We start from the raw sequence: 14648 nt of genomic DNA, 5'->3' as shown, positions 1-14648 counted from the left end.
TTCTTTTACCTGGTGTTTCTGAATGTGTCTGTTAAGATGACCTGTTCCACCGGAACTATCACAAGAATAGTGAATTCCACATATAGTACAAACAGCTCGCATGCCTTGTCCTTCAATATCTTTGATATTGAAGTACTTCCATACTTCACTTATTCTCCGTTTAGATGCCTTTTTAGAACTTGCATCTAAATTTGGTTTAGGTTGCGAGTCATCATCACCTTATGTAGCACTAGAACCGCCAACTCCAGTTTCTGATTGATTACTAACATAATACTCAGGAGTATAATCAGTGCAAGAAAAATCTATATGAGAAAATTCACCCGACATTGTTATAAAAAATAAAAAAATAATACTAAAAATAATTAAATAAAAATATTTTTAAAAATTTAAAGTAACGAATAAGAGATTAGTTATTGTGTTGAAATTGAAATTTTGTGCAGTGAGATTGTGGAGAGACTTTGTAAAAGAGAAAATTTGTTGGAAAAAATTAAAAATATTTGCAAAGTAAACTTAGAGAGAGAAAAAAAAATATAGATTGAAAGTGTTGGAATAGAAAGAATTAGTGTTTGTAGAAGAAAAAAAATGAAAAATTATTTGTTGTGATGATTTAGAGATTTATAGGAGTATTTATAGATGTAAAAAAAATAATTTTTTAAAATTTATAAAAATATATTTTTTATTTCGGACTAAAATGCCCTCTCTAACCACCAAGATTTTGAATGTCAGTGAGGGCATTGTGGTCATTTTGATTAAAAAAATATATTTTTTTAATTTTTTTAACCTTTTTTTTAAAAAATAATAAAAAAAAATTGAAAAAGGGAAAAAGTACCCAACGGCATAATAGCCGTTGGGCCCACTGTCCAAGGGTCTGCATCTGCAGACCCTTGGACAGTAGGAATCGGACCATGGGTGTTAGCTAGGCCTAGCTAGCATGCTAGGCCTAGCTAATACCCAACAATTATTCGGGCCGTACCGGCCCGGCAGGCACGGCCCATCCGGGCCGTGCCGTGCCGGGCTGCGGGCCGATCCTTCGGCCCGGCACGGCCCAGGCCCGAGACGGGCCGTGCCGTGCCGGGCCTACGGGCCGCAGAGACTCGGCCCAGCACGACCCGTGGAGTCAGGTCGGGCCGGCCCGGCACGGATGCTACAGTAGCCGTGCCGGGCCATGGCCCGGCCTGCTGTCGTGCCTTGCCGGGCGGGCCACGGGCCGCCCGGCCCGTTTTACACCCCTACACTGCGACGTCAGCAAGTTTTGAACGGATAAACACGAGAGCAAACGCGTATACAACAATAATCCCACATCGGCCGCAGAAACGAAAAGGGGGGCACTAGCGGGCCTATAAAAGTAGAGGCCTCGGGAGGGACGAAATTATCTTTGCGCTTGGGGCAATGACGCAGCTAGTGAGGTTATAACCGAGGCGCGTCAATTGCTGGTTGAAAACTATTTCCAAACCCCCTCTTTGGCCTGGGTTTGGCCCAGTGCCACTGAGAATTTCTGGAAGGGCTCCCTCTAACCCAGGGTAAAGCCCTACAATACTCCTAAGTTTTCAAAACATTTTCCCTAACATCCAAAGTCTAATCTATCTATTGGTTGATCTGCCAACTAGCTTGGTACTTTGGGTTGTACACTTCCTAAATTATTTTGGAAAAGAAAAAAAAAAAAGAATTCCCGAAGGAGATTTTATCACAAAAAAAAAAAAAACAAACAAAACAGCAGCAAAGAAAGAAGTTGTCTTGAGGTGTGCATCTAATTGTCGTTACAACACCGACAACATCCCTGTTGTCTTGCATGCCAACGGAGTCAGATCTATGCAATATTTTATTACCTTTTATAGGGTTTAGCTGCTGTTTTTTTTCTTCTTCGGAGTTTTGCGCTCTCCTTTTGCTTGGATGAGCCTGCAAAATTATGAAATAGAGAATTTGGGTGAGATTTCCTTACAATAGAAGGCTACGTGCATAGTAGTCTAGGCATTAAAATAAAATAGTTCTGAACAATTAGCTCAAATTAGTAGTATCTTCATCTCAACATAATTGAGGCAATCGGAAATTTTATTGTTAGAACAAACTTTATTTTTCTTGAAAATCATCAAAAGTAAAAATACTCAAGAATATGGCAAAGACATGGAGAGAGTTAATGGTGCGCCACGCTCTCTCTATGTAAGCAAACTTAAATTTGGACGATTAGAATCAATTCTCACAAAAAAAAAAAAAGAGATGTAAGAAGCACTAGTCATCAAAATTACTCTACTGGCCAGAACTAATTTACTAGAGTTGATTAATGAGTATAATAACTGGATAAGAACTACCTGTACACAAGCAGCTAAACAAGAGGCGGAAGGAACCAATCTATCCACCTCTGTTTTTTCATTATCCTGGTCAAGAAATTTGAAGGCCGTGCATGTATATTGCCTTTCATGAATGGACCAAGATGATGTTGAGATTCGCCGTTCCTTCAAATTGTAGGTATCTACGGGCATCTTTTTTTGCTGACTATGGCTGCAGAAGAGAGCCAACTGGTTGGTGTTGGACCATAACAAAATAATCAAACATCTGCTGGTTATGCTGTAATCGCGAGGAAGAACTAAGTTTTGATGCTGGGGCTGCGAATTCCTTTATACAGGCGAAACAGAATTAGAACCAGGCATAGGGGTGCCAGGGTCCGGTCATTATTCGCAGTTGGACTTCTCTTTGGCAAAATAAACAGCACAGACCTCCTGCTGTGGGCTTGTATGGTTTGTCCCATTGATCTGGAAGGTGCGAGAACTTGAATGGTTGTCGAGATTCCGTCCAGACTACAAAAAGGAAAGACCACCAAATTGCGAGTACAATTTGTGGAGCCTAAATTCTATAGGCAGAGTGTGCTTTTTCTTTTTTCACATCAGTAAATGCATATGGCTAACTAATAAATATGGATCTCATGTAACTGCTGCTTGGAAACCTTGGTTAAAGAAGCATTATTTATTCCTTTCCTATAAGTTCACACTAACGGGCTTATAAAAAGTAAAAACATCTAGAAGATTAGTTCATTTCCCAATATTCAGAATTGCTATATTTATCAAAAATATTTGTGCGTTGTATTGATACAGTGACAAGTAAATTCCATGAAATAAACAGCTCACCTGTGTCATCTGCAAAGGTCGCACAATGATGATATCAACTTTTCGGGTCTAGAAACAGCACCTGGCCTGGGAACATTGTCCAGACTTTGCCTTTTGCCCTCATTGGTCGACATATTTAGTGTTACATGGGTACTTAGCCCCTGAAATCCCAGGATTGGTGTATCCAGGCCTTGTTTGGTTCTATACATCATGCCCATACCATAAGCAACAGCTAACATGCGAACTCCACAACCAACTCCTATATTTGAAGCCCCGATTGCAAAGCTATCAGGTTGTTGAAGATTTCTATTGGAAAGCATTTCGCTATACTGCTGCATCTGTCGCTGCTCGTTGACGTGAAAAGGATTTTCTCTAGGAACACCATGTCTGTGAGCGCCCCTCCAAATACAATTTGGTTTGCAATAATAAGCAATAAAATAAGCTAAGTTAGATTACAAAGATGTACCTAGCAAAGGACTTAGAGCTGCGGAAGTTGAGAACAAACTGTTATCTTGAGACATGGCAGGAGATCCTCGTACTGTATCTGCATTTAAGGTCGGAAGAATATCTTGGCTTGAAGCAATAGAGTCACATAAGTCCAGTGGCCTGATAAGATTGTCAAAATAGACATAAAAAAGATATTACACTTCAGAGAAAAAGAAAGCAAAAGATGATACAGCAAAACTAAAATGAAGTATCAGCAAAATGCCTGATGATTCAAAAGAACGAAATTTAAAGATTAGCATAGAAAAATATGAAACAACTTACGTTAAAATGCTTCTAGCTAACTTGTTTGGGCATGCTTGAGAAAGAGCAACAACATGTGAACTATGAGTTTGAGCTACCTGCTTCTGGTGCTGACTTTGATTCTTCACAGAAACACAACTTGTAATTATGGGCAAGAATGACAAAACAAACAAAACCAAGAAAGCTGTAGATTTCTCAAGTTAGTCGACATCACTTAAATCTGAGGTCTCGGTAAACGTGTAGAATTACAGTTTTATAGCAATAGTTTTCTAAAGGTAGGTAGCCTATAGAGTAAAGCATATAGTGGCCTATATCCTTTTTTTTTTTTAGATAAAGGTAGCATGCTCCCGCTTCATTCAGTAAAAAGATGAATTTAGCAACAAAGAAAAGCAACATGGCTTCGAAGACGACAAAAAAAAAAAAGAGGCTAAACACAGTAAAGATCCCACAAATTCCTACATGAGCGTAAGTCCACCAGCAACTGTCTCAATGTTAGCTTTTTTTCCTCAAATTTCTTCTATTTCGCTCCAACAAGATAGCCCACCAAGTGGAGGCAATGATCGTTAACTCCTTTCTCCCTATTATACCCCACTTACCATTGCTACCTTTCTTGAGCTCTCACCAACTGTAGTACAGGTACTCAGGACCCTTTTGTTCGGCATCAGGCAAGCCAACGGCGCACGTGAGAAACAACAGCTCGAAAAAAGATGATCAACCATCTCGGGTTCTTCCGTACATAGCACGCGACTCACCTCTCCCAACCATCCTCTTTTCACTAGATTGTCCCTAGTAAGCATCTTTTGTTTCAACACCAGCCACCCAAAAATTTTAACTTTCAAGGGAGTTTTGATCTTCCACAGCCAGGCAAAACTCCGTTCCTTGATTCCACCGAAGTGGCCTATATCTTATATGAAAGGAACACTGCTGATATGATTTCAAGAAGCCATATTTTAAAGGCACGGTTATTCTTTTCAGACCTGTTTGGACATCAGAATTAGCCATCCGGTGATTGCTTATGCATTATAGGGACTTCCTTTGGTGTTTGCAGCCTCAAAGTTTATTTTCAACAATGGTCCTAGTAGTCGAGATTTTTCAGGATAATGCACCGCCTATTTAGCAGTTGGATATGCTATGCCAATGTGGGCATCTAATCAAACCCCTGATCTATCAATTGCTGCAGGGCGCTTGAATAAAGAAAAGAAATGTACAAAACAATATGTTCAGGCATCCAAACAGGCACTTTAACAAATGAAGAAAATGATTAAGCGCAAATCAAACATTACCACCTCGCAGCATGCTTATGAAACGGTTTATGCACAATTAACCAGGAAACAAACCTGACTGTGACAGGATCGCAGTTGTTGTCCAAGAAAAATAATTTTATCAAGATGTGCCTTCAAAGAATCTAATTGTCTCGGCTCTTGAAAGACATCAAGCAAGAGTCTGGCTTTGCCCTGATGAGAAAATGGCAAATCAAAGTTAATATTGCATTGGTGTAATAAGACAGCATTGCTCCTAAAGATTTAATCAAATTCAGCCTTCAGAACTTATACGACCGCAAGCAAGTGATTCAAGTCTCAAGGAAATAGTAGCGACGAGATTGCATGCCTTTGGAATGCCATGCAGGGTAAAGTTATAAGGTTGAGACGAGCCGGAGTCTTCAACACTATTAGAACAGTAACCACCTAGCAACTTAAGACGATCCCTGCATTCTTTAGGTTTCCTGAATATCGACTGCAAAAGTATAATAGCATGAGCATCAAGAATTTGAATGGCAAAATGAAAAATAATTTGACTTTTAAAATGAAACCAGAGAGATCATCTTATGGTAAGTAATTCTAAAGGACCTAGAAACAAAGTAGCATTTTCCTATAATTGGCATAAATAATATATGGATATAAAAGTAGGACAAATGCCAAAAAATATAGGAGTCTTAAGTCATATCATTCAAACAAATAAACCATGCAAAGAAATAAATAGGAGAATCCAAGGATTCAAAAACCCATTTAAAACACAAAAAAAGGCAAAAATAGGAGTCTCAAAAACAACATAAAGAAACATGCAATACGTTATGTTCACCTTGAACAAGAGTGTGCAGTTTAATGCATCACATACTAGCTCCCAGTTTGGACCCATATCATGAACTAAGACAAGAAGAGCCTGGAATAAAATTTAATAAATCATTTAAAAAATTGCGATGACAACAAGATAATGATACAAATGATACAGAAAAAAATGAATGGATGAACAAACCTGATCCTCAAAGTCTGACCATGGATTTCCAGAACCCGAGTGATCAGTAGCCATCTGCAGAAAATGGAGAAGATGAAATGTGGAAAATTGTTTATGTTGTTTGATTTTTATTTTCCCACTCAGAAACAGAAACAGAAACAAATCTGCCGTTGTCTGCCAGCACAAACTAATCATGCCACGAATTTTAAAATTTAAATAGCAAAACAATATGACCATTGCAATAAAAGACAAAGAAAGATTCAAGAGATAAAAGAATATAAAAAACAATTGCACGAGCAGTGCTTTATATAGAATATGATAGGATATTTCACAATATAATCAAATACAGGAGTGGAATTCATTGCATTTTCAAGCATTGTTGGACTTGAAAAGTCAGAATCTAATAATGACAAACCACAAATCTAAACTAGTTTTTATGATTACTCAATAACGAAGCATAACATACAATGAAACCATAAAAACGAGAAACCAAAACATGCGGCAACATATTTACCTTCAGAACTTTACTTTTTCTTCCATGGTCCCAACTACTGATTGTTTTAGTGAGCTTATTTTGATTGGATATGTTACTCATCTGCATTGTAACTGAGGAAGAAATTGACACAGCAATAGCTGTTAGAGCACCTGTCTGATAGAAATTGACACAGCTATAGGGGTTGAGCATCTGTCGAAGTAGGAATTAAAGTTCTTATGTTCCAACTTCCAAGTGCTTAGATTTCCTACTCCTTATATCTTTTATATATGGATCACCATCATCAAATGATAGTCACCAAACGGAATCCATTGTTGATATACCTTCGATGTTTTTCCTGGGCAATGATCCTCCAAGTAGTAAACTCTGATTGTCTCCGTATGAATTTGTATTTCTGCTTGAAACATCAAAAGGACTTGCAATCCACTGCCTAGCAGCTGTACGCATCCTCTTTGTCGGAATTGGACTAACATTTAGGGAACTAGAAGGCCTTTTGCCTTTTGACTGCATAGGTTGATTTCCCAAATTTTTTTCCCTGCATGACTCACAAGATACATCCACGCCTACTTCAAATACTTTTTCTGCATGTGTCTTTTGTTGCATTGGTTTTCTCTTCTTGTGGGCAGAATTTAACGCAAAACCACCATCATATCTTCTTGACAATAAGTATGTACGTGTTTCACCTTCATCTTCTTCATGTGCATTTTGTTTATGTTCATCTGAACCCAGAAATAAGTAGTGGAAGATTTATGAATACAAATAGATGAGGCAGAATGCATAAACAGTATCAGTACCTCCAACAGAATCACACATGGATGTCTTGCAGATCTCTTGATGCACATTGTTACCCATTTTCTGTAAAAACTGAATAGATAACTATCTATAGCCAAATGAAATAGCATAAAATTTGAGAAAGATGAATAAATAGCAAAGATCATAGACATGGGCAACAGAATCGCATAGATCATAGACATGGGCAACAGAATCGCATAGTAAAGGGAAAGAGAAAAGTTAAAAAAAATTTTAAAAAAAAAAGAGTCAAAGGAGAAATGAAAGTCGTACTTCAAATTCCAAACAATCAATCATTTCATAGAAGTTGCTCTATACAGTTAATACTAATAGAATCACCACTAAATTTAATTTAAGTCCCCAATTTAATTCATAGAAACGACTTTAGTGAAAATAATAAGAAACTTAGGGGTATCAATCAAAAGAAAATTAGTCAAGGGTTCTATGTCAGAATGACCTAAAGTTGAGGGGGTCCCAGTACATTTTTACCTAAAGCACATACAATTGATGACTTTGCCCAATCTTCTACACAACATCTTTAATCAAGAAGCAGAAACAAGGGCCTTAGCAACAAAAGGGGCTAGAGCTGCTGGCTAGAACAGGAAGTGATGTGGACTTAGATGATTCCAATAAGCAGAAGCTCCGATTCGGACTTGCTTCTAGACTCAGAGAAGCTTTTGGTAGGATCTTTAAGAAACAACTGAGACCTTCTGCAAAGCCCAGCCAGGCCAAACAAATCCATATTTAGCTGCTATAACCCCAGGAGTTGCTGACCGTGGTCTTACCAAAATCAACCAATATTACATGAGGTAAGATAAAATGAAGATGCATAAATAGAATTGTTAACAAGCAGTAAATGGGCCTAACATACATGGATGGTCAACCAACAAGCAGTGAGAAAGAAATAACAAATCTAGGGTAGTGACGATGCAAATAAATGACTACCTCCCAGAAAACATCTAATCAGCAAATGTATGAAGTTCAAGATTCAGTACTCACATTTCTTTCAATAACCTCATGTTCTAAACAGAACCAATCTAATCAAAACTTGCATTGCACTATATTTTATATATTTTGCATATGTAATATTGACAATATATTACCATGAATAGAAGATATTTTGATGATGAGATTAAACATATAAAACAAGTGCAAAATACAAATGATCTTAGTTTCTCTTTTTCTTATCTTCTTCCATTCTTGGTTTTTGTTCAATCCAAATTTGAATGCCGAGGCACCACAGATTCTGATCAAATTTAAACTTATTGGGGCCTTGTCAAGATTGAAACAGATTCTGAACCCTGGTTGTTATCAGAGAGCTGAAGATAATTTCACCTGACAGAGCACCCAGTGGGACTCCACCAATTCCCCGTAAAAGTGCATTGCACCACGAGGCACCACGTAGAAGAGACCTTCCTGAAGAGAGCATAATGGTAGTTGATACTGGTAGATCCTAAACATACAGAAATTTTGTACGCAGAAACAAGAACAACCTGTTCATCTAAACATACACTTCACAGTATAGCACATACGCAAGACTTAATTGTTGAATGGACAGTAACAGCACTACAAAGCAAACAAGAACGACTTTACTAAGCGCAATCTCAGAGAATTTTTCCCTACTCGTAAAAATTGATCGGACATTTCCAAGATGCCTGCATTGATCGCCCGTCAAAGTAATTGGTGGCTTAGCCAAGGTAAGGCAGGTTAATCAGATATGCTGCTATTAAATTCAGGAATCAAACTGCATAGAACACCAAGGCAGAAAACACACCCAGTGTTCTTCTTTCTATTCTTGTTACCCTACAGGAGCCCATAGACATGTCAGTCCTTCAAATGGAAGAGTTGCTTGAATAAGAATTACGAACGCGATCGCCTTCAAAATAGTCGACACGTGTACATATATTGGTGCTAGAATAATTAATAACTTGAAAAATATGGCCAAAACATTATGACAAGAAGCAATTGATAATTCTTTGTAAAGACCTACATCTATGAGGTGGATGTCAGAACTGGGAAAGTTTCCAGATCCATTGATTTTCAATTTGATTTTATTTGACTAAAACATAAGGTTTCCGCAATGAGAAACATATAATAACAGATTCCGCTGAACAATCAATTGATATATACTTCGAAAAATAAAACAACAATAAAATCTGTTTTCTTTCCTTGTATCAAAAAATAATTTTCTTTTGAGACTCTTCCCCTTGTTTATTGGGCCAGTTATAATACATCTCAAATTTGAGAATCACCTCATTTGTTAAATAAATAAGTAAAGTGATAAATAGATAAATAGAAAAATAAATAGATAAATAAGAAAATAAATAAGTAAAAGTGACAACTCACAATAATAATGATTGCATGTTTTGTGAATGCAAACATAACTAGAATTTGCCATTTACCGCTAAATATCCTAACCTCTTCTTTTTTATCCTCAGCTTCGGTGAACTTCCTTCCTAGCATATCCTTGTTGCATCCGTGCATTACAGCGCGAGTCTCAGCTGAATGCTTGAATTGCATGATAGATTTGGCCAAAGTTCTAGCATCTTGCTTCTGCCACATGTTTCTTTCTTCGAGTTTTTCTCGAGATTTACGAGCAATCGAATGAGATAGTTTCGCTGCAGCTGCACTTTTCCAGAGTCTCTCCTGCATTAAAAAAGAAGAAAATTATATAGGAATAGTAAAAAAAGTGGGGAAAAAAAACTATTTATCAAGTGAAACACATTGCCCATGATAGACCCTATCACCACAATTGGCAGAAGGATAAACTTTGAGCAAGACATGGCAGCTGTGCTTTCATCAAACAAATGCAGCTAGAAAATTGAAATCGGCAGATATCCTCGTAAAAGACCTGCACAAAATCATTTGCCATCCATGCCATCTCCTTCAGGACAAAGTCCCAGTGACATCTTCGCTGATCTAAAGGGAGATTACATGACAGCTCACCAGCCTTCAAAAGGTTTGCCTAATTGCAACAATGAGGAAGTTTTTGTTAACAGGACTGTACAGGTCTCAACAAGCTAAAAATACTAACAAATTCACACACCTCAATAATCCTGGACTCTCTAAGAATGGCATCCTCTTGCGCCTTCTTTGCAAACTTTAAATGGACAGATCTAGAACAAGAGAGCTCGAGGATAGATGTTGAACTACTATCACAAACTTCTGCCTCATCTTTGACCTGAACAACCGACTTGCTGATGGTAGGATGTACAGATCTTGGCTCAATGAGGTTATTATCAGGTGAATTAACACTTATCACGTTATCATTCTCTTGTAAACTGTTTCTATGCAAAATGCTGGCTTCTTTCAAGTTTTCTGCACTATCAAAAGGGATGGAATCGAATGTAGCAGAAACACCTTCTTTTCCAATGGCTTCAGATGTTACAGAGGTGGTTCCAGTAATAACACTCTCAGCAGCTATATGAGGCTGTTGATTACTACTTTCATAATGATTTGGCACCCAGTTCAGTTTCATACCTACACAGTCATTAGAAGAAATACTCTTTGACTCAACACTACCAATTTGAATAGCTGATTTTGAGTTTGAAATGGATGAGACAGCAAGGCCTTTTGCTTGTGGCTCCCATTTTGACCTTTTACTGTCCATATAATCAGGGCAGGAGGAAGATATAACCAAAGATCTCTTACCGCGATATATATCCAGTTTAGCACTCTTGCGACTAAATGTATTTTTGTCCCTTCTAACATTTGCCTGATTTTTTACACCAAGACGACAAATAAGAGGATCACCTGAGCACTTAGCATTATGAAGAGCACTGTGTTGTTCAGACTGCTTAAACAGAGCAAGATTAGTTCTTGTATTGCTACATTTCACATTTCTCACACCACCAAAACTATTACTATCTCCTTCAAAGGGCAAAAGATTGTTTCCAACAGAATCCCCATGGTGTGAAGCAGCTGATGCAAAGCTACCATTTGCTTCCCTGCAGTACAAAACATAATAAAAGAGGAGCAACCAATAACAGAGTAACTTAAAACACTAACGTGAAAACACCTGCAACTAAATGTTGTCCCACGCTAATAAAGCAGAAAAAAAAACCTCGTCAGATGTTGTTCGGCCAGCTGATCTGTCATGGAAGTTGACTGTACCCTGAATGATGCTACACGACCAAACTTAAAATCCAATGGATTGCCTCCCTAAAAAGAATTAAGAATAAAGTGACAATATAAAAGATCTTTAGGAAGAAAAAGAATAGATTTCACACAAAGGCAATTTAAGAATATTACTTTCTCAAGAAACCCTATTTCCCTTCTTTGTTCATCAACTGCATCATACTCCTGCCTGTAGTTGGTACATAAAAATATAAGATCTTTCATTAGAAATATGTGATAGGTTACTGTCTTTTATCATCTTTATACCTCAACTTGGCCTGGGCCTTCCTGATTGCTGCTAGACGTGGTGAAGATTTGGTATCCATACCAATTCCACAATCAACAATGCCTCTGGTGGAGTCTACCTGAGGATCAAAGGAAAATTTAAACACAAAGATAACTGTAGCGCTTAATTTTCAACATATTATTAGATAACTGATATATTCATAAGCAGTCACAAAGTTCTATAAATGATAGAATATTTATTAAGAAGGGAAACTGAGGAGGAGACCAAGCTTGATACCAACCATCAACAGTGAAACCCTTCCAAGAAACCAAGCATAAAATAACATTACAACAATAAAGAAACAATTGCTATTGAAAAGCATCATCTAATTGGCAATTTTTCTCAAGAAAAGAATGAACTGGCCACAAGACATAAGCAGATCACTACATATCTGTGAAATATGTACTGCAACAAGCCTTATTCCAAATCCACGTCCTAAATAGGCATCCACTTGTTCCATTCATGATTCTATTTTATTATGCAATTGGAGTTGAACTTCTTAATAACAATTATCTTTGTTGTTCATCTCCCAATTTCGCAATCATTTTCTTCTCAATTGTCTCAATGTATGTTCATGTCATCAAGAACTTACTACAGACGTTATCGGCATAAGTATAGCACGACAATTTTACATGGAATTGAACTCTTAACTTACCTTTTTCAAATCATTTTCTCCAGTTAACTCTTGATTACGTTACGTATCAAGAATCTTGGCGCACCCAAATAATCTCACGTACCTATTCATCTATTTCCACACACAACAGGTATCCTAAGCAAGAACAACATCAACCCATTCAAGAAGAAAAATTCGCACGCAATTGCAAGTGAAATGTAACTAAAATTATCAAAACGAAAAGATGTCATCAGCTTTGGCATCATCATACAAGAACAATGAATGTCGAGATTGATCTTTTGATCGAGAGATAGGATAAGAAGAGTTTGGATTTAAAGAGAAGAAACAGTGTTAGGAAACAGAAACTATACCCAATGATCGGAGAAAGGGGGAGGAGGACCTTTATTTTTCTGGAAACGCAATGGCGCTTGGGCGCGGAATTTTGGATTTGGAGGAGTCGGTTCGGTTGCTGCGAGAGTAGTCGCCTCGAGACTCCGCCTTTGGGGCAGATTTGGGCTCAGTGCGAGAGCTAGGATGAGCTTGGAAGAAAAAGTCGTGCGGTTATGAAGGAAGGTCGTTGCGATTTTATACTGGGACTCGTATACAGGTAGTGAGATAAAAAAAAAAAAAAAAAAAAAAAAAAAAGGGCCCGCCTTGATATCATAATACTACATAATAACCTTTAAAATGAATTTTTATATGCAGATCTTTATTTTTTTCGGCAATAAATACATCATCTTTTTTTTTTTTTCATTGAGCTAATTTTTAATTTATTTAAAATTTTATTAATGTTACAGTGTTATGTAAGTTTAACTATATAAAAAACCCTCATGTGGTTGTTTTGAATAAATTCCTGTTTTTAAATCGCTACTCTATGGCTTATTCTACGCTTACAGTTTTTATTTGGTATTTATTACCCATTCAGGTAGTTGTTATCTAAAAAACTGTTCTTCTATAAATGTGTTATTAGTGTAGGACTCGCGCGTACAGCGGATAGATTATGTAATAGAAGCAAAATTTTAAAATTTTAATAAAATTTATATCTACAGCTTATTGATGTATAGAAAGTTATATCATGTTAAGTACAGCCAATTTGTATGACTAAATTCAACCGATAAAAAAATAAAATTATAGCTAGAAGCTTTTATAATTCTTTTAAAATCATTGAAATACAATAAGAAACATACAATTTTATCGTATTATGTGTCTCTTGAACATTCCGTTGTGAAAGATAAAAAAAAGCTAGCTCTAGTTGAATCAAGTATCTCTGTCCAAGCATCAAAACAAATTAAGGACATGAAACATATAAATAATAAGTTAACATATCTGGCTTAGAAGAATTTTGGATGAGATTTTAGGCTCTAGTCTCCAAATCATACTTTTTAATCTACGAAAGGGATTTTATCCACAATAGTGCTTACTCAAAAAAATGGTCATAGGATGAAAATAAAACAAAAACATTAATTAAAAAGAAAACTAATATTTTTTTGGAGCACTTCTTGATCCATGCAAGTTTGCTCATCAAAACCTCATACATTTTCTTAATCTTCAGCTGGTAGTTACTTCCTGCGCCGAGTCACTTCTGGATTACCATTGCGACCTATGAACACACAACTCATCTATATCACCAAACTGCGATATTTAAACTGACATAGTCTTGTCATCACATCAACCACAGAAATCCTAATTCTCAAACAATTTAGATTTACCAAGAAGTTTTTGCGATTCTCGAGAAGCGAGCTCCCGCGCAGCGTCCGCTTGAAGAGGAGGCTCAAGACGCCGCTCACCTCGGCAGAGTTGTGGGCACGCGTGAGCCGCGCGAGGAGGTAGCGGTTCACGGCTAGTAGGGGCCCTGGCGCGGATCAGCCCAGTAGGCACTTATATAGGCCGCAGCTTGGCTTTGCTGGACGATGCTTCTCGAAGGAGGCAACGTTCTTCACATGCTTTTCTTCTTCGTCATCTTTTTCTTCATCGTCCTCATCATCTTCGTTAACGCAATGAAAGAGAGAGAAATGAGTTTGGGATGGGAGATTAGATAATAATATTCTTCTTTGCATGGAAAATAAGGTTTAATGGAGGAGGGAAGTGGATTGGACTTACAAAACCTACTAATTAGTGCGGGGTGGAAGGATTAATGAAGGAGGGGAGTAGATTGGAGTTACAAAATCCACTCATTAGTGGAATATGGTGCATGTAATTAAATATTGCACCTTGAATTAATTAATTTAATCTCGAGATGGGTGCTAGAAAAACCACCATTGGAAGAGAAAGAGC

At 37.4% G+C, this 14648-nt stretch overlaps 1 protein-coding gene across 1 annotated transcript; it reads right to left on the bottom strand.

Annotated features, from left to right (window-relative positions):
* Positions 1-1447: 1447 nt before the first annotated feature.
* LOC109704911 (chromatin modification-related protein EAF1 B-like) lies at positions 1448-12445 on the bottom strand (the record flags this gene model as incomplete). Its single annotated transcript, XM_020225685.1, has 18 exons — positions 1448-3470; positions 3565-3704; positions 3867-3967; positions 5183-5299; positions 5454-5579; positions 5925-6005; positions 6099-6152; positions 6592-6683; positions 6894-7289; positions 7365-7425; positions 8695-8775; positions 9778-10005; positions 10211-10324; positions 10406-11306; positions 11423-11520; positions 11611-11665; positions 11743-11840; positions 12417-12445. Coding segments are annotated over 18 exons (2885 nt in total), but the record flags the coding sequence as incomplete, so codon positions are not given.
* Between the last annotated feature and the right edge of the window lie 2203 nt (positions 12446-14648).

The sequence above is a fragment of the Ananas comosus genome, unplaced genomic scaffold, assembly GCF_001540865.1.
Source record: "Ananas comosus cultivar F153 unplaced genomic scaffold, ASM154086v1, whole genome shotgun sequence".
Taxonomy (NCBI): Eukaryota; Viridiplantae; Streptophyta; class Magnoliopsida; order Poales; family Bromeliaceae; genus Ananas; species Ananas comosus.
Note: the sequence above shows the minus strand (reverse complement) of the source record. Positions and strands in the feature narration are given on the sequence as shown.